The 18,987-nt window shown below is 40.3% G+C and overlaps 1 protein-coding gene across 5 annotated transcripts in view; it reads left to right on the top strand.

Moving 5' to 3' along the window:
* FAM114A1 (family with sequence similarity 114 member A1) overlaps nt 1–18,987 on the top strand; it is a 132,811-nt gene that overhangs the window by 101,296 nt on the left and 12,528 nt on the right. For all 5 annotated transcript variants that reach the window (XM_081053100.1, XM_081053101.1, XM_081053102.1 and 2 more), the window contains exons 7-11: nt 2,879–3,031; nt 8,715–8,838; nt 14,056–14,147; nt 15,944–16,105; nt 16,956–17,095. In XM_081053100.1, coding sequence (XP_080909226.1) covers nt 2,879–3,031; nt 8,715–8,838; nt 14,056–14,147; nt 15,944–16,105; nt 16,956–17,095 — 671 coding nt within the window. The remainder of the gene's footprint in view (nt 1–2,878; nt 3,032–8,714; nt 8,839–14,055; nt 14,148–15,943; nt 16,106–16,955; nt 17,096–18,987) is intronic.

Raw genomic sequence — 18,987 nt, 5'->3', positions numbered from 1 at the left:
GAAATCTGAATGAAGCACATTTCAAGGAGAAAGAGCAGCTTGTGCAAAGGCCCTGAGGCAGGAGTGTTTGGTATAAACAGGAGACAGCAAGAATGCTCCGTGATGGGAGAAGAGTAAGCCAGAATGAGAATTGTTGAAGATAAGGCCAGAGTGGTAATGGAGGACAGACAATGGCAGATCATGGAGGACATTTGAAAGGACCTTGGGTTTTACTGTTAGTGAAATGGTGAAACCAAGATTTTGAAAAGAGGATTGACAAAATCTGATTTTAAAAGGACCATTCCAGTTACTGTGTTGAAAATAGACTGGGTAAGGTGGAGGGCCAAGGGCAGTGAGACCAGTTAGAGTGCAAATCAGTATAGGTCTTCCCAGAAACAGATGCCAAAATGGGCTTAAACATGCAAGGAATCTATTATAGGAAATGCCTGTGTGAGAGGAAATTAGGGTGAAGGGGTACTCAGGAAGGCTGGGAGAGCCATCAGACCAAGAGGCACATGTGACCCCAATGAAGGGGAAAGGGAAAGAAGAATTGGTAGAAGCATCCTAGACTCCTGTGCCAGGTAAGGAAGGTTTGGCAAAGCCATGGGGGAAACCTTCATCCAACATTCACTGACAAAGGAGTTCCCATCTCCCAGGAACAGTTCTGCCTTAGTGCCCCTTCCTGCACCATGATTGCAGGAAGAGGTCACGGGAGGCATGACCTTGGTGCAAATGAGGGATGGATTTCAAAGTGCAGCATCTGGGGCCCCTGGTCATGTATACTCCACTCTCACAGCCTCCTCAGGAGTTCTCTAAACAAGAAGTAATGGTGGCTCAGAACAGTGCGGAGCCATGAAGGTAATGATAATTGGCTGGTTCTGAATACAGTGTGAAAGTCAATCTAGATTTTCTGATGGGTTGAATGTGGGAGGTGGGATAAGAAGAGGAGGCAAGGATGGCTTCAAGGTGCCTGTCCTGAGCAGCTGGAAGGATGAAGCTGCCATAACCAAGAGGGAGGTAGGTCTGTTAAGGTTTTTCCTAAACCACACTAAATAACTATAGAAATCAGAAGCGTTCATACATACATGACCTAAATTGGTCACGTATTCTATCCCAGTGGCACATGGAACACTCTGAAGCACATTTCTGTGGTCCCACTGATGTTATGTCCCCAGAGCTGCCGTTCTCAGGAAGTCTTGCATGCCAGAATCACTCAGTACTGTTTAGGCCCAGCTCCCTTTCTTTTCCAGAGGGAAATTACACCAACATCCTGTGTAAGGCTCGTTCTTCTTTAGGAAACTTGAATATCACTCTCCATTTTTTTGTGAGTGAGTTCAGATAATTCCAGAGTGACATTTTTCCTTTACCGTTCATTTTATCTATTTCCCCCTCGATTCCAAAGTACAAATTTGGAGATGGAAGTTGATGTAGAGAAAGTAAACATTTCAGTGTCACTTTGTTATTTTATTTTACCAGTGAAATCAGTGGGGGTGGAGGTGTCTGCTACGTGCTGTTGTATTGGCTCCAACTCCTGGTGACCCTATGAATGAGTGACATCCACAATGTCCTGTCCTCTGCAGACCTGCTCAGCTCCTGGAGACTCATGCCTATGGCTTCTTTTATGGAGTCAGTCCACCTCATATTTGGTCTTCCTCTTTTCCTGCTGCCTTCTATTTTTCACAGCATTGTTGTCTGGGAAATAAGATGTGCCCAAAGAAAAGCTTGTTTTGTTTTTTGGGGCTCTAGCGATGTTTCAGGCTTAATTTTCTCTACAGCCTACATTTTCATCTTTCTTGTGGTTCAGGGTATCTGTAGAGCTCTCTTCCAACACCATATTTCAGATCAATCAGCCTTCTTCATTAAGTTTTATTGTGTTAAAAATTCCTAGTGATTTATGGAGTTGTTTTGAAAAGTTTAAAATTCAGTGCTTAACTTATTTTGTCTTAAAGATAAACAGGAAGCAGAATTCTGTTTGCAGCCCAGTGCGTTTTTGGCTAACCACTTCAGGAGCCCAAAAGGAGAATGGGGCTGATTTTTTTTATTGACACACAATAAACACAAAATCTATTTTTCCATGATCTTCCCTTTGTGACCTTGTGGGAATTTTACTTATGGTGCTTTTCACAGATATTAAAGAAACCTGTAAACTTAAGGCCTCAGTAAACTTAATGAGGAACCAAATAAATGATGCTTAGAATCAAAGTAAACATGGGAGTGACTGGTGGACTTATGTTTTTATTTAATCATCAATAAAAAATAACGAGAATAATTATCAACATGGAGAGGAACTCAGTTCGCAGTCATACTTCTCGAGACCAATCTAAGAACTGATAAGCTAACATTTATATTCAGTATCTAATGTGGAATACATTATCAGTTTATATTTCATTGATTTTTTTCATTGAAGAGGTTTAATAATACAAAAATATTTTTTAAATAATGTAACTCATATAAAATCAGATCAGCTTGTTTCTCCTTTGAAGTCTCCCGAGGTACAAAAGTTGCAATTAATCCTGTCAGGATAGATTAAACTTTTCTAGTGTGCATAAATTTACTCATTATAAAAAATTGCGACATTTTAGAGAATAAGAAAATTCATCACATATATGGAAAACACCTCAGTGGAAACCACTGTTAAGCTTCTTTCCAATCCTATTTCCAGGCATAGAATTTTTGCTTTGTTTCGTTGTGTCCATAATGAACATATAAAATTCAAAGTGGCATATTGCGTAAAAATTGTCAGTAGAATCAATCAAAAATAATTTTTTTTAGAAATTCCAAAGTGACTAAAACCTACTCCTCACAAATACAAAGTCAGTCCCCGTGTCCCCCATGTCGTATGCAGAAAACGGGGCTCTCTAGCATACCCTGAGTGTACAACCATTGTGTGCTTCTGCAGATGTTAAGGGAGGCCAAGGAGAAGGAGAAGCAGAGGCTGGCGCAGCAGCGCACAGCCGAGAGGACTGCGCACTACGGGATGCTGTTTGATGAGTACCAAGGTTTGTCGCACCTGGAGGCCCTGGAAATTCTGTCCAATGAAAGTGAAAGCAAGGTATGTCTGCACTGGTCATTCGAAATGATGCATTTATTAATATGTTTTCTTAAACAAGAAACTAGAAATTCTTCTATTCAAGTATCTCCTTGTTAGAGCATCCCTGTGACTGTGCTAAGGCCACAAATACTGTACAGCTTCATGACCCCCTCATGCTCCATCTTATTCCCGCTCTGTCCTGTGCCAGGCTCTCACCCCTCCATGTCCCCAAGAGAGCCAGCACAGTACGAGTCCTTAATACCCCCCTACCTAATGGTGCAGAAGGCTGCGCAACAACTTGGCTGTCAGGCTCCTGGCCCTGTGCCTCCCTTGGTGGCATTGTACCTAGCTCAGAGCTGCCCTCCCGGGCCACGTCTTCATTTCCACCCAGTGAACACAATGCAGCTGATGTTTCTTTGAGACTGTGGGGGTTTTAGTATATTTAGTTTTATGGATTATATATTTATTCACCCATTTGTTAGAATGCTGAGGCTACAAAGGGCAAGATTATCTTACTGGTGGTTACAGTTCTTTTTGGTAATGCCACTGAACAGAAACCTGGGAAATTACCAAACAGCCGTGCGTATTCACATTCTCCCACAGTGACCCCAAGAAATAAAACATGAGTGGCAGAAATCAGGGTTTGGTGATTTCTTTTTTAGAGGATCTACGTGTGTGTGTGTGTGTGTGTGTGTGTTTAGCAAACACACAGCACTTATGTAGTCACTATTCTAAGCACGTTAAAACTATTAACTCATTTAATTATATATACGGCTCTTTTGTGTGAATGTCAAGCTGCCTGTACTCTGGGGTATTTTTCCAGTGGAGGCTACAGGGGCAGTACCCTCTGGGCCTCTTGTGAGGGGCTATGGGCCATCCTGGGGACATTTCACTGGGGAGAGGCAGGTCCTCAGACAGGAAGGTGAACTTGGAAGTGAGCCTGAGAATGGAGAAGTGACTTTTGACTCTCTCTAGGCCTGTCCTCTTATGTTTGGCCTATGAGGAAGTTGAAACATTCTGATGCCCACCTATTCAGGGGAAGGTGACCTCTGTCACATAACAGGCAACCAAGAACCAAACAGGATGGAGACCCTCCCCTACCCCACCCCCAGACTATTGAGTTATATGTTACTGGGTTGATTTCCTTTTTTGTTATCGTGAGTCATCTGTGATAGTCTTGTGGTTAAACTGTTAACAGATAATTTTTTAAAAGCAAAGTGACTCTGATACAGATGTAAGGTGAACACATATCAAAGAATTTATTTAGCTCATTAATTAAATGAAGGAACCAGACAGATGTTATAACCAGTTCATCGGAAAAGCCAAAGAAGCACAAATTCATATGGAGTAGAGCAATTTTGAAATGAATGTGCAAATGGACACAAACCTGGTTTTTCCACAGGCGGAGGGGCTGTCCCTTCACTGGAAAAAAGTTATTCCATGTCTGTGGACAAAATTATTTTGCACTAATATCAGCCATCTACTATTTACAGAGTTATAAATTTACTGCCATGGAGTCAGAATCGGATAATCTGGTAAGGTATGGTCTAGAAAATGCAGTTTTCCACTGAAGCATAAAGGTTTCCCTGTAAAAGCTGGGTTTGGAGTCAGACATTACGTGATAAAATACAACTCAGGAGCTGTATGATTTTGGACCTGTCTTACCTCAATCTCCTTATCTATGAAAAGGAAATAATAATAAAACCCTACTTCATAGGATTATTGAAATAATTAAATGAGATAAACTACGTGAAGTTAGTCACAGCATGGCTAAAACATAAGTACTCAATAAATGTTAACTGCCATTTTATACATATATATGTATATGTAATACAATGTTGATGACATTTTATTTTTATATGCATCCTTATGTTATATATATTTGTTATTATTACTAAAAATATTACGGGAGAGCATGGCCCCTTGAAGCTATCCTGGCGGTTGTGAGAGATTCCACTCTGGTGGATTGCATCACAGGTCTCAGCTGAGAAACAGCCTCAGGCTCCTAGAAATGAACCCCAAAGGACTGACGTTGCTAGGAGGGAGGTTAGGTCCCTAGAGGGGTACATTTCCCTCTGTTTGCACACTGCTCCCACAAGCTCAGCTTTCTTTCCCCAGCCTGGAGATTTTTATAGTTTTTATAGTAAGTAATGCAGAGTCTTTTTCTTGGCTTAGTAATGATAGTTACTGGGTGCCGTTCTAAAAATGTATGGGTCAAAACCATTAGGAGTTATCCTCACTCCTAGACAAGATGGGGAGGCCTGGTCAGCAGGCAGCTTTCCTGCATTTAGGGATCCAGGAGCCACTCTCTGTCCATCTTGTGGCTCCACTAGACCCAAATTAATGTTCACGGGCCTCTGGCAAGAATACAAACGGAGACCTGTACTGGGGTTGTCATATTTATTTAGCACATAAAAATACAGGATGGCTAGTTAAATTTAACTTTAGATAAACAATGAATATTTTTTTTAGTCTAAATATGTCCTGTGCAAAATGTGAGACAAACACTTACTTGAAGAAAATATTCATTGTTTCTCTGGAATTCAAATTTAAGTAAACTTCCTATATCTTAAATGGCAACCTTACACATACCAAATATTTAAAAGTAAAATAACTTTTGGAAACAAACTTTGAAGAAAAGATATTCTGTTCTCCTACCTTGACAAATAGACTTTCACAATGACAGAAGGTCAGGTTCCCATTTAGAATTCTCGACCTTTTCAAATTTCCACGCCACACTACTGCCTGCTCTTCACCCTTTATCTCCAGCTATCTCTCACCTCAAGGAGCCTATGTGACTATGTAAGGGTGCCCTGGTGCAAACTCCATCCACACCCCCTGCAAACAACCACCTCTTGGCCATCCCTTAGGCCCAGGCCTTGGGCCTGTGGCTGGTCCCACCGTAAGGAGCACAGCCTGGGGAAGAGGTTCGTACAGGCCATGGAAGGGAACTTGGAGGGTCACCTGGAAAATGTTCTAGAAGGGGAGGGAGGGGCGTAGGCTCTGGGTGGGCACATCCCTTCGACCCTGTGGACTCCCCTGTATCGATGTCTAAAGTATTGGCTTTTACCATCCCCTGGGGCCTTGTGGCTTCTTAATTCCATCAGCATAAGAAGAGAGAGTGTTGAGGGGACACTCCCATTTTTTAAAAGCCTTAACTCAGAAAGGACACACATCTTCTCTGCTGACACTCCATTGGCTAAAACTTAGGGTGTACAGAAGTATAAGGAATTATTAGCATTACTTTCTATAGGATTGATTCTAGGATGGAAATAGCATGGCAATGGGGTGTGCTGTGAATCTTAAGGAAAAATGAATGATTTTTTTGCCATTAGACAAAATAGTTAATAAAAACAGCAAACGAGACTCTTCAAAATGGCAGCCCTCATGCCCTTTCAGGGCAAAGAGCTACAAGGCAGACTGTCTATGCTTGTGTCCCCGACAACAGTTAAGCACAGTGCCAAGCATATAGTCAGCATTCCACGGATATTTATTGAGGAGTGCATAATTATTTATGATTTATTATTGGATTGAAGTAACGATTCAGTGCACATCACCTTGGCATAATGGAATGGACTAGGAGGGCGCAAAAGAGATGCTGTAGTGGAAAGATGCTGAGAAAAGTCCTTTGCTAACCAGAACCCTTCCCTGGGGGGCTAAAGCAGAAACACCCCACTGCACTCACTCCCAGAGGATGGCTACCCTCCAGAAGACACAGGGAAACAGAAATGTTCTGTGTGCGTATACATTTTCACTAAGTGTTGTACTCTAACACGTTTACTCAATTACTTTTTTTTTTACTTATAGAAAATGGCTGTTTAGAAAATATATCTGAAGTGTAGGAATATGATATGGGCACATCTAGCAACCTGACATCTAAACATGAGTGTTTGAGCTGAAATCAAGAGTCTGAAAAGGTCGGGGCAAAAAGGAGGGGAGGCAACCATCATGCAGAGCCCATTTGCTTCCACCTGCTGAACTGGATGGTTAATGGATTTTGTGTTGATGACGACCCGCCGAGCTTCCTCCCAGAACCTTGGTGCAGGTTGCATTAGCAACGTTTAGGAAAATGGTGCTCTGGCATCCTGGGTGCCCTCTCTACCTCTCTCACTTATCCTGATGTGTGAATCTATGACCATAATGCATATTAAAACGTATTCTAAAGGGCATGGTGGCTCCTCTGCTGGCGCTCTCTCCCGAGCAATTGTTAGACCTGCAGAATGAAAAAAGAAAAGCCTTACTACTGTATAGTCACGCTGCACTTTTTATATGGTTCTCCATGCACTTTGACCAGTTTGGACATTCAAATCAATCTTCAGCTTTGCAGAGGATGCCTGGCCACTTGCACAAATAATTTTTAAATGTTTACAAAGGATAATTTCAAAGGAGGCGTTTTGAAGACAACGAGCAGGCAGGACAGCAGTTGGGGGAGGCATCAGACCTCTGTGAAGTGTCCCTGCACACCCTCTCACCACCCAAGGGGTGATGACAGCTCCCTCCCTCATGCCCTGACTGTAATTCACTCACAGCTGTCAGGGCTTAATGAAATGAAGGCAATGATACATATTTCCAAGGACTTTTGTGAGGATCAAATTAGATAATATATGTAAAAACATATATTACAGTGCCAGGCACACAGAACCGCTCAAAAATGTTAGTTGTGATTATTATTTAAACTGCTAACATAATGCCAGGAAACTCGTAAACGTGCAATAAACTGTCACTTTTATTTATGATCACACTTGTTATGACTCTCGCACTGAGTAGTGATAATGTGCAGCCATACCGTCGAGTACGTTGCTGGAAGTGTTTTGTGCCCAGGTGTGTTACATACCTTTAATCAGAGCTCGAACATCAGAGCTCCAATGCTTCAGCCTCGATGCTCAGGACAAAATTATTCTAAGCATTTGCAAACTGTCATTTAAAGACCATCTCCCACTTTAGCCCCACATACTGACCTCAGGTGTTCTTCAGTTTAATGAGCTTTATGCTCATTGCATCAAAATAGACGAATTTAACATGCTCCTGTAGACTGCAAGATCTCTGAGTCCTGTGCATTTTTGTAACCCCAGTACAATAACCCCCATCTGCAAGTGTATATGTGTGTGTGTGTATATATATATATATATATATAGTAACATTTATGTTTATTTACATGTGAATGTAGGTGTGTGTTGTGTGTGTATGTTATTTCTTGATCATCACCATAAGTACTTTTAAACGCATTATTTCATTTAACCTTTAAAACAGCCTTATAAAGTAGATGCTATTAGTCCCCACTTTACAGATAAGGAAGCTGAGATGTAGAAAGGTTGAGTCAGTTACCCAAGGTCACATAATCGATAAGCTGATATTTGCACCTAGGGTTGGCACTGGTGTGTGTTTGTAGCCAGTGTGATAGAAGAGCTACCTCTACCATTTATGTAGCATCTGCTGTGTGCACGTGTGCAATGTACTTCACATTCATTATTTCATTTACCGCCCAAAGGATCACAGCGAAGTGTGGCTTTCACTTTAAAAATGTAACAGCTGAGGCCGAGACTTACCCAAAGTTACGCAGTTAATAGGCAGTAAATCCAACGTTCAAACCAGCATTACCTCAGACTACGAATCACCTCAGTCCTGGGAGAACTGGGGACAGCTGTACGTAAATGTTCTATGAGAAGAAAGGATGGTAGTTATGCTGACCTATTTCTTTTTTCAGGTTCAGTCATTTTTAGCATCATTTGATGGGGAGAAGCTGGAACTCTTAAAAAATGACCTAATTTCCATTAAAGACATCTTTGCAGCCAAAGAATTAGAGAATGAAGAGAATCAAGAAGAACAAGGTAAAGGAAAATAATCAGTTAATAGCAAGACAAACTGTTGATATAATCCTAATGAAACTGCCATTAATAAGCACAACCATTTGAACAAGGTGGAATTATTTAATTCAGTGCTCCTCCTTCCCACTTCCAGAACGCTCCATGCATCTGCTCTTGTTGCAGGAGCTGGTCACACTGATCTACTGGGGGCACCAAAATAATGTATACATTTTAAGACATGTTATCTATGTATTATTTTTTGAAGTTAAATTGAATTATGGTAGCAATGTGTAGTATGATGTTTGCTCAAAAGATGGCGTTAATCAAATGAATGCTAGCGTCATCCTTTGTATTACAATTTTAGTGTAGTTTTTTTTTTCCTTTCTTAAACTGTGTATACTTTTTTTTTTTTTGGCACCCTTTGTGCAATCCTCTTTTTCACTGGGCAGGGACTCCTGACCGAGGCATCTTTATTTCTCTGTTGTCCAGCACAATCCCTGGCGCATGACTGACGTGCAATAAATGCTTATGGTCAAGTGACTAAGGAGTACAATGTGCTAAACAGGGTCCTGATGACTAGCGTTTATGCTCTGGTGTCTGGTTTTTTATCTGCGTGTGGAAATTGTTGAATGTGATTCATGTTGATGGTGGGCAGGTCTTCCAGTGGATTTCTTTTCGTATTTTTCTTCTTTCTTTTAATTTATATGTGTAGGAGTTAGGGTGTACTGGTAAGTGGCCCACACTTCACCTATAAAGTACAGTTCTGACAAAGACACTCAGTACACCAGGGCATGATGTGTCAGGTTGTCAATCACTGACCTGAGCCAGCCAATGAGATGAGCCCAAGGATGCTAGGATCTATTTTGTGAAAAGCAAGGCTTCCTTGAGAGGGGAAACAATGTTTTCAAAGTTGGACATGCTTAATGATTAGGTTGTCCATTTGGGGGCAGAATACAGTAAGACATTTGCTACGTACATGGAGAATGATTTCTTACTGATATCATCACCAAGCAGTTTAGCCACAGTTATTCTGTGTAGGTTATGCTGAAAGGTCAAGCAACCATGGACACACAGGGCTGACTTTTAGGACCATCTGAAGGGTCCCATTTGAAACATTTTCACCACTTACCGGTTACATAGCCTAGAACAAGTCATATAACCTTTCTGCAACTCAGAATCTCACCTGTAAAATGGAGACAATGATACATATTTCCAAGGACTTTTGTGAGGATCAAATTAGATAATATATGTAAAAACATATATTACAGTGCCAGGCACACAGAACCATTCAAAAATGTTAGTTGTGATTATTATTTAAACTGTTAACATAATGCCAGGAAACTCATAAACGTGCAATAAACTGTCACTTTTATTTATGATCACACTTGTTATGACTCACGCGCTGAGTAGTGATAATGTGCAGCCATACCGTCGAGTACGTTGCTGGAAGTGTTTTGTGCCCAGGTGTGTTACATACCTTTAATCAGAGCTCGAACATCAGAGCTCCAATGCTTCAGCCTCGATGCTCAGGACAAAATAATTCTAAGCATTTGCAAACTGTCATTTAAAGGCCATCTCCCACATACCGACCTCATGTGTCTTCCGTTTAAGGAGCTTTATGCTCATTGCATCAAAATAGACGAATCAATTACACTGAAGTGTAGAAAGAGGTCAGTATGAAAGAGACTGTTGGAGAATAATGTTTTTGAGCATTTGTATGTTCTTACAAAGTCATAAAGTGTGACAAACTTGTTTTTGTTTTAATAATGAAGCTAAGAGACTAGCTGTCAAAGGTCATGAAGTCAGTGTTCTGGATTCAAGAAAAGCTAACATAGATGCCTCTTTTTCAGAGTAATGGCCACCAAAAAAGAGCCAGGCTATTTCCTTCAGTTTCCTGATAACTGAGGTCGACCTTGGTCCTATTTGGGGTTCATTCGGAAAGAATAAAAAGAGGATCCCAATTCCCCCAAACATCAAGGAGATATTGTTGCCAGTGCAAGTTATGGCAGTATTACATTCCCAGCTCATGCTATTTCTCCCATCCAAGTACCAACCAGGCCCGACCCTGCTCAGCTTCCAAGATCAGGTGTGTTCAGCGTGGTATGGCCCTAGACTAACACTATTTCTTGGAAAGAAAACTTGATTCAATACTGTGAAAATGTCACTTCATGTGATATGTTCCAGTCTCAGTGTAGAGCTTCAATAAGTTGAGATTTTTTTTTTCAGTATGACAAAAAAATATTAAAGTCCTAAATAGCATGCTTAAATTTATCTTTCCTTCAGTAACAGAACCCTGGTATCTCCCATGATATATCCATTTTTCCAAAGGGCATCGCCACATTTATCAAACCACTATTAATTCTAATTAATTTAATAAATAAATGTCATTCAAACACTTAAAGAAGAACCAGGAGAAAAGAATAGCAGGGTTGTCATTAAATCAGTCCAATTATGATGGAGTGTGATGAGTCCAGAAAGGTGGAAGGATTATCTAAAAGCTATAGAGAAGAATCTTATGAGTGGGGGTGAACAGGCAACCCAGGAGCAAAACTCTGGGCAAAACCTGAACATTTTCACCAAATTTTTTTCTTATAAGCACTTACATTCCTCAAAGCTTCCTAACACCTAAATAATTTATTTGAGAGTCTCCAAAAATGTAATAAACTATCATTTTTAGATAAATTTAGTATCACACTCACTTGCATTAATGTTAGCTAATGATTTGCATGTTTGTCTTTCCAGCAGAGTATAATTTTATCACACTGCCATGATCTTTAATTTGGTTTACCACTGCTGTGAAGAGATTTTAAAAGGCTATTTTCTATTTTTAATGCCTTGGTGAAGATATTCTGAACCATATATACAGACCGAGAGTTGTAGTAATTGGCATTCTTTGTTGCAACATTTTTAATCATCTGTTTTTATCTACTTCCATTTTCCTCTGTGATTTTCCCCCCTAAAACATTTGCCAGAGCTATCGGTACATTTTCTTGTTTTATAGAATGAATGCGCATTTAAAAGCTGGGGCTGCACAAAGTACTTGTGTCCCAATTTAGTGTTGATTACTCCCCAATATTTTTAATCTCCCTATGTTATATGTTTGTAGCGCGTAACAATGTAGTTACATAAAACTTTAATGTTTACAGAATATTTTCAAATTTGTTGTATTATTTCATCCTTGCAACAGTGCTGAAGAGGAAATGGGTGGGTCAATTGACAGAGGAGGGTTTGGAAGCTAAGAAGCCCTGTGACTGGCCCCAAGTCACAGAGTCACTAAATGCAGGATCTGGGATAGAACCAATGTCTTCCAAGGCCTCCTACAGAATGAGAAGAACCAGGCTGTTTGGGAATGAGACCTTGTGGATGCTGCCCAGATGTGCCCCTGCCCCTCTTACTTTGCCTACCGAGAGAGGATGACACTAAGACCGTCACCCAGCAGAGAGAGAATCTCAGCTTTTGAGGAAATCAAATCACTCCTCCCTTTCCCTCCCACCCACCTCTCACTCCCCAAGCCCTCCCTTTCTGCATGTGACTTCTCATTCTTGAAGACTTGGTTCAAACATCACCTCCTCCTGGAAGCCTTCTGAACACCTCTCTGAGGACAGGATTAGGTGCTCCAAAAACCTCCTCAGTCAGAGCACTTCCCTCTTTGGCTTATAATGATGCTATGTCAGCTTCATCGTGAACAAAGACAGCCATCTCTCTCTCTACTCCCAAGGCACACCCCCGCCCCTCGTTCGGCCATCTTGGCCTCCTTGCTGTCCCCAAGAAGCTGGGCACACTTCCTCCTGGACTTTGCCCTGGGGTACCTCTGCCTGGAAGGCTTCCCCTCATCTGGTGTGGCTCATACCGGTTCTCCCCTAGGTCATCATTTAAATGCATCTTCTCAGCTGCCCTCCCATTTAAAATTCCTAACCCCCAGCTGCCCCTGTTCCTTTTCCTTGGTATATACTTCTCCATAAAGCTTAGCACCTGACATAGATTTTTACTTACCTATTTTAGTAGTGTGTCTCCCCCATGAGAATATATGAATTATAGGTGACGATAAACTGATTAAGCTAAATGTGTTGAACAAAGATCTACAAGTTACCCTAGCTATCTTCACGAGTCGCTAACTAACCATTTTGTCTATAAAACAGAAACAAATATGTGCAGGCAAGTGTTAGATACGGCATTTCTCACATGGCGTAGTAGTTCTCCCTGAAGCTACTGCCTTCACCCACTGACAGAAGCCAGAGTATTTCTTCTCAGAGGGTTTTGAGATCATGTAATCAGGCCAGATTAATGATGCTTTTATTCCCCCCAAAACGGGTGGTAAATCCATTGTGGAATCAATTTTTTAGCACCTATCAGACACTTTAAAAATGGACTCCCCCAAAATGGCCTCAACTCATAGATATAAAGGAGAGAAGTAAGATTGTAACTTTTTAAAGGGCTCTCCTGTTTATTGCCCACCAATGATGTTAATTTATTTTTAATACATATTATATGTAACATGTTACATATTACATATAATCATGTTATATATGATATAATTTATTAACAAATTACTTATTCATTGAATGTTCATTTTAGCACCTGTTATGTTCCAGGCACTGTGTTAGATGCTCTGGATTCAGGAATGAGCAAAACAAATACCTTCTCTGTCCTTAGGTAGCTTCCAATCTGGAGGGAAGACATATCTTGTAGGACCGGACAGGTGTCCTAGGAAACCTTGGGAATTTTCTCCAGAGATACAGTGTTGTTATATCAGATAGTAGACCATCCATCAAGACTACTTCTGCTTGTTGAGCAGTGTGGCTCTGTGGACATAGAAGGGTACCCTGGGCATCATTAGGGTTACAGTGCTAAGCATAATACTCTAAGTTATAAATACAGTATTGTCCCAGGCCGCTCAGCCCTTAGAAAAGTCCCTCCTTTGTTCATTCAGTCATTCCTTCAACAAATAGTTACTGATCACCTCTATCCGTGAACAAGATGGACCAGTGTTCCCCCCCATCCCTCCCGGCCTCCCGTTGCCTTCAGGCCAGCCTGGGGGCGCCCCAGGTGGCACTGGGAGCAGTAAGGCTCCAGCAGCCCCCACCCAGCAGCCGCCTGCTGCCTCACTGCTGTGCTCATAAGAGGGGGAAACTCATCTTTGCCCTGCAGCTGGAGGGCAGGCTGTAAGGTTGGAGGAACTGCCACATTCTGAAAGATGAAAACTAAATCGTGCCTCTTACTTCTGTCGTTTTCTATTTCTAGGCTCAGAAGAAAAGGGAGAAGAATTTGCTAGCATGCTTACAGAGCTTCTCTTTGAATTACATGTTGCGGCCACACCTGACAAACTCAATAAGGTCAGCACCGTCTGAGTCTGAGTTTTTGTTTTTTAAAAGAAAGGTCTCAGTTATAAAATTCCAGAAATGCACCTGAAATGGAAAACACCCCAAACCTTAAAGGGCACATGAGTGGAGGGAAGTCAGAGGTCAGTAATTAAGATCAGAGGAGGCAACATAATGAAATGCGATGGCAGAGAACATGCTAGACTGTGTCACGAGACCTGTATTTTTAGTTGCAACTGCACTAATAATTACCTTGTGACCTTGAACAAGTCATTTCATCCCAAAATAGAATACTGTATCAGAGCAATAGTTATCTTCAGCATAGGGAGAGAGGAGGGGTACAGAATCACCAAGAGGCTTTTTAAAATTCCATCTCCCCCCACCCCGCCTCCCCTACTAAAGTGACATGCTACAATTAGGCAGCGAGAAGCACATCAGCCGGGTCAGCCCACGTCCTCTCCTACCTGGGAGGCTGATGGTACATCATGTCTAAGAATGTTCCAGCTTTCACGGTTTGGGTTCCTCTACCAGTACCACAGGATGTTTTGCAAGTTAGTACAAGGTCTTGCTGTGGAGTTTCTTAATGAGGACATTGATCATTAATTACTTAAGACTGTGTCATTTTTCCTATTCTCCCTTGGTTTTTCCCTTTCTTCTCTCTAGCGAGCAATAGCTGACACAGGCCCTCATTTATCAAGATGGGTGAGGAAAGGGCAGAATGAGACAGTGAGGAGGAGAGATGAGTAATTTCTTTATCTCTGATAGAGGTCACTGATTCTGGCAGGTCAGTGACTTGAACACAGTGGGAAATTGCCTCATTCATCTCCGTGCAGCACCTGCCACAGCTCGGAGAGTGTGTGTGGGGTCTCCAAGGCCTCACTGGTTTATTTACATAGTCAGGTAAACCTTTGTCCTTAAACGAGGACAAAGGATACCAAGGATGGTGTTGTTGGGTTCTGTCTCCCCAAATCTTCTTGGCTTTAACTTGTCATTCAACACTGATGTAATAAATTTTGCCTTGTAAGTTTTAAGATGAGAAAGAAATAAGTTTAGTATAAGCTCAGACACAACTTTCACTTAAGTAAACAGCTTAAACCATATTGATAAAAGCTGGGTGAGTCTCCTTTTCTAAATGGAATTGCAGATAGGGAAGGTGGTTTCTGCTTATTCTGCTTATTTAGCCATCAGTTTTGAGGCCACAGGTTGCTCAATCTGCACTCCTGAGAAATTAAACTTGTCACAGAGCGACGCTCATCTTTCCAACAGCTCTTGTCTCCTCTCCCCTGGAAGTCAGAAGACCTGGCATGGCTAGAGAAGAGCTGAACCATCTTTCATCTTCCCAGCGTGATATATTATTAGGTTCATGAAACATTAAGTGCTTCATGAGACTTATCGCATGAGGAAATTTGCTTTAGCAATGACCCTGTCTAAATCTCTAACCTATATATATTTTTAAAAAGTACTGTTATTCTTTTATAGTTGGTCATGAAAAGTGACAAATATACTATCGCTCTTTCAAGGTGACTGCCATTTTTATTCTTGTCTGAGTATCATTTCAGAGTGCTTTTTAAAAAGTCCTCCAGCCCTGTAATGTTCTCTCCACACTTTCTGTTCTGTCCCCTTTTCTTACTTTATATTCACCCGAAAGCAATAACAAGGTATTTTGAAGGAGGTTAAGAAATTGCCCCATCACTCTTTAAATGGACCACTCTTGAAGGTTTAGGGCAACTTGGTCCTAGTCTTAAGATTAGAATTTCTTACTCTCCATTTTTGCATCATAAATTTATTTCTTTGGTTGGGGGCCTTTGCAGGCCATGAAAAAAGCTCATGACTGGGTAGAAGAAGATCAAACTATGCTGCCAGTAAGTGTGACAGAAGAGTCAGAGGAGAAAACTGAAAAGGAAGAAAGGGAAGACAAACCTGAAAACCCTGAAGAAGATGAAAAGGAAGAAAAGACAACTAAAACAGTTGAGGTAAATTTGTGTTAGGTTGTCCACCTAAGAAGCAGTCATATTGTATTAATTTTGTTAGCAGCCTAATTTTAAGGGTGGAGAAACCATTTAATTTTCATATGCACCCTTTCCACACTATAGAAATGTGAGTACTCATATAATACACACTAAAATTTCTCTATGCCAAGACAATCCATGACTTAGCATAGATATGTGCTGTAGCTTTTCTCCATAGCTCTACAATGATAATTTAGAGGAAAGAAGGTCTACAAGAGCATAGCTGATTTACCTTGAGGGTAAAATTCCATCTTGTATGCAAATTTGTAACCCTGAAATGCCTTTATGTCCCATAACTAATGAGGTAATTGAAACTTTTTCCAAAAAAGCATTGCCATAGTTTTTATTCTGCAGTTTAATAAATATATATGTGCATAACATATACCCTCCGTATGTTCAAAATGAGTTTGCAATAACTTCATCTTACATTGGATTTTAATTGTAGAGAAAGTAATTTTTAAAATTAGGTCACTCGAAGAAGAATGTCCATTGAGGCCTATTCATTCAGCCGCTCTTCTAAACTCATTCTTGAGCACCGGCCTGTTGTGTGCCCAGCATTGCTCTGAGAACTGGGGACATAAATGAATAAGGCTTGCCTTGTCCTTGGGAATCTGGCAGCAGTTCTACTTTCTGGCAGCATTTCTACTTAGAAAAGTCTTAGACACACCCATTAATCTTTGGGTAAACTTTTTCAGGTCATATTTGAGTTTTCTTTCCAAGAATTATATATGTATGTATACATATAATATCACAGGGCTTTAAAAAAAGCATCTCCTTAGTGAATAATTTTCTTATTTGTATTCACTTATTTCAGGAAGTGTACATGCTGTCCATCACAAGTCTGGCGGAAGTAACAGCACGCTGTATTGAACAGCTTCATAAAGTTGCAGAATTAATTCTTCATGGACAAGAAGAGGAAAAACCAGCTCGGGACCAAGCAAAAGTTCTGATAAAGTAAATGTTATTTTTAATTCTTACTTTTCCAATTTTATAAACATTTGCCATTCAAATCCATGCACACATACACACACTGTCGGCTACTAAAGATTCAGATTTCAAGTCAACTGATTCCAGTGTTCTGTAGTCATCTTAAGGAACAAGGACTCTTTTAAGAAATGAGCCATGTTAGCAATAATAATAATAATAATAATAATAATAATAATAAATTATACACTACGGAAATTACTTATGAAGAGATTTAAGGGAAGACACCCTAAATCATTCAGAGGTAAGTGTTTTTATAATCGATCAAAGTCTTGGAAGTACAGACCTTTGAGGGTAATGACATTTTCAACATATCACACGAATAGAGAAAGGATACCTTAATGTGACTTCTTAGCGAGCTTCACAAAAATATGCAAACACACCCCACAATGTTCCTAGGGACTTACACCAGCTCTAAATATTCTGAATTCTGGCAGCGATGGTCGCTAGTGTAAGTCAGTTCACTGTGGGCTGCATGCATGCGCATATGTGCTGTCATACGTTATGTTCTTCAATAAATAGAAGCTATTGTTTATCTAGAAATAAAAATGCATGTATATGTAACTTTATATACATGGAAATAGTTGGTGTAGAATAGAGCAAAATAGTTGGTATGGAGCTGAAAAATACACCATTAACTTTTATACACATGACTGTTATGTTGTGGTGTAGAAAATTAGCACAGGTCCAAATATCATCTTATTATTGTACATACACAGGGGCCAAAATAAGAGCCTCCTAGAAATAGATGGGTGTACATACACACACACGCACACACACCTCAACACACTCATTCACCTCGCTTATCTCGTCTTTGCTTATTACTGAATTTGGCATTGCAGGTTGGGGTGGACATTTTTAGAGGAAAGACCTTCCAAAAGGTCAAATATTAGTGTCTTTGTGCTGCTGGTGGCATTTTTCCTCACTTGTAAGGATTTGTCATCTAGTTTAGATTTTCATATCTAAATGTGAAAATCAAAGATACTATAAGAACTGTACAATCCTGCCCATAATATGCCTTTAGAAATAATAAATAAATAAATAAATAAATAAATAAATAAATAAATAGGTACTTACCTCAAAGTATAGAAGGAAAAGGAAAAGGCAAAATAGAAAAGTTTAAAATATTAAGGAAAACATCTAAGTACTATTTTGTATTTGCTTACTGATGTGAAAGAAGAGGGCTGAAGTTCAGAAGTCCTTGAGCATAGATAGCAGGACCTTACTCTTAGCTCCTTTCTGATTCCCAGCCCTGATTGTCCTACCCTTACCAAGCTTTGTAATAAGGCCTCACATTTGTCTCTATAATTAGTGCCTCTCCAACCACCGGCCCAAGAACATAGAATGGCTCTGTGCTATTTCCTAGCCTTACTCCTGAGCCTTTCTGCTGATAAGTTTTGGGTGGAGGGATGGATGGATGGATGGATGGGTGGATGGATGGATGGATGGATGGATGGATGGATGTATAGCTTAAATAAGGTCCCCTATTTCTCAAAACAACAGTTACCCATAGTGACTTCACTAGATCTTTTAACATGTTAGATTCTTAACTTAGAATTTGTGTTTTTCCAATGACATTTTAATCACTATTCATAAAAGTCATATATGTGAATTATTTTTAAAAAATTGGACAATATCCACGCTGTTAGTTAATTAGATTGTTTTGTTTTTGTCATCATCTGTAATGTTATGACAAACATCACTTTGGCGAAATATTTGTGTTTGTCTTGAATCATTTTCTTAGGGTAAAGTCCTAAAAGTGGAATGGCTGGAATAAACTTGGAGTTTTGATATAAGTCTTAAAAACATATATTCTACAGGATCTTTATTTTGAGGCATCCAATAAAAACATAGTCAAGATA

This window comes from Rhinolophus hipposideros (genome assembly GCF_964194185.1).
Source record: "Rhinolophus hipposideros genome assembly, chromosome: 1".
NCBI classification, from domain to species: domain Eukaryota; kingdom Metazoa; phylum Chordata; class Mammalia; order Chiroptera; family Rhinolophidae; genus Rhinolophus; species Rhinolophus hipposideros.
This window is presented reverse-complemented; position numbering and strand designations above follow the sequence as displayed.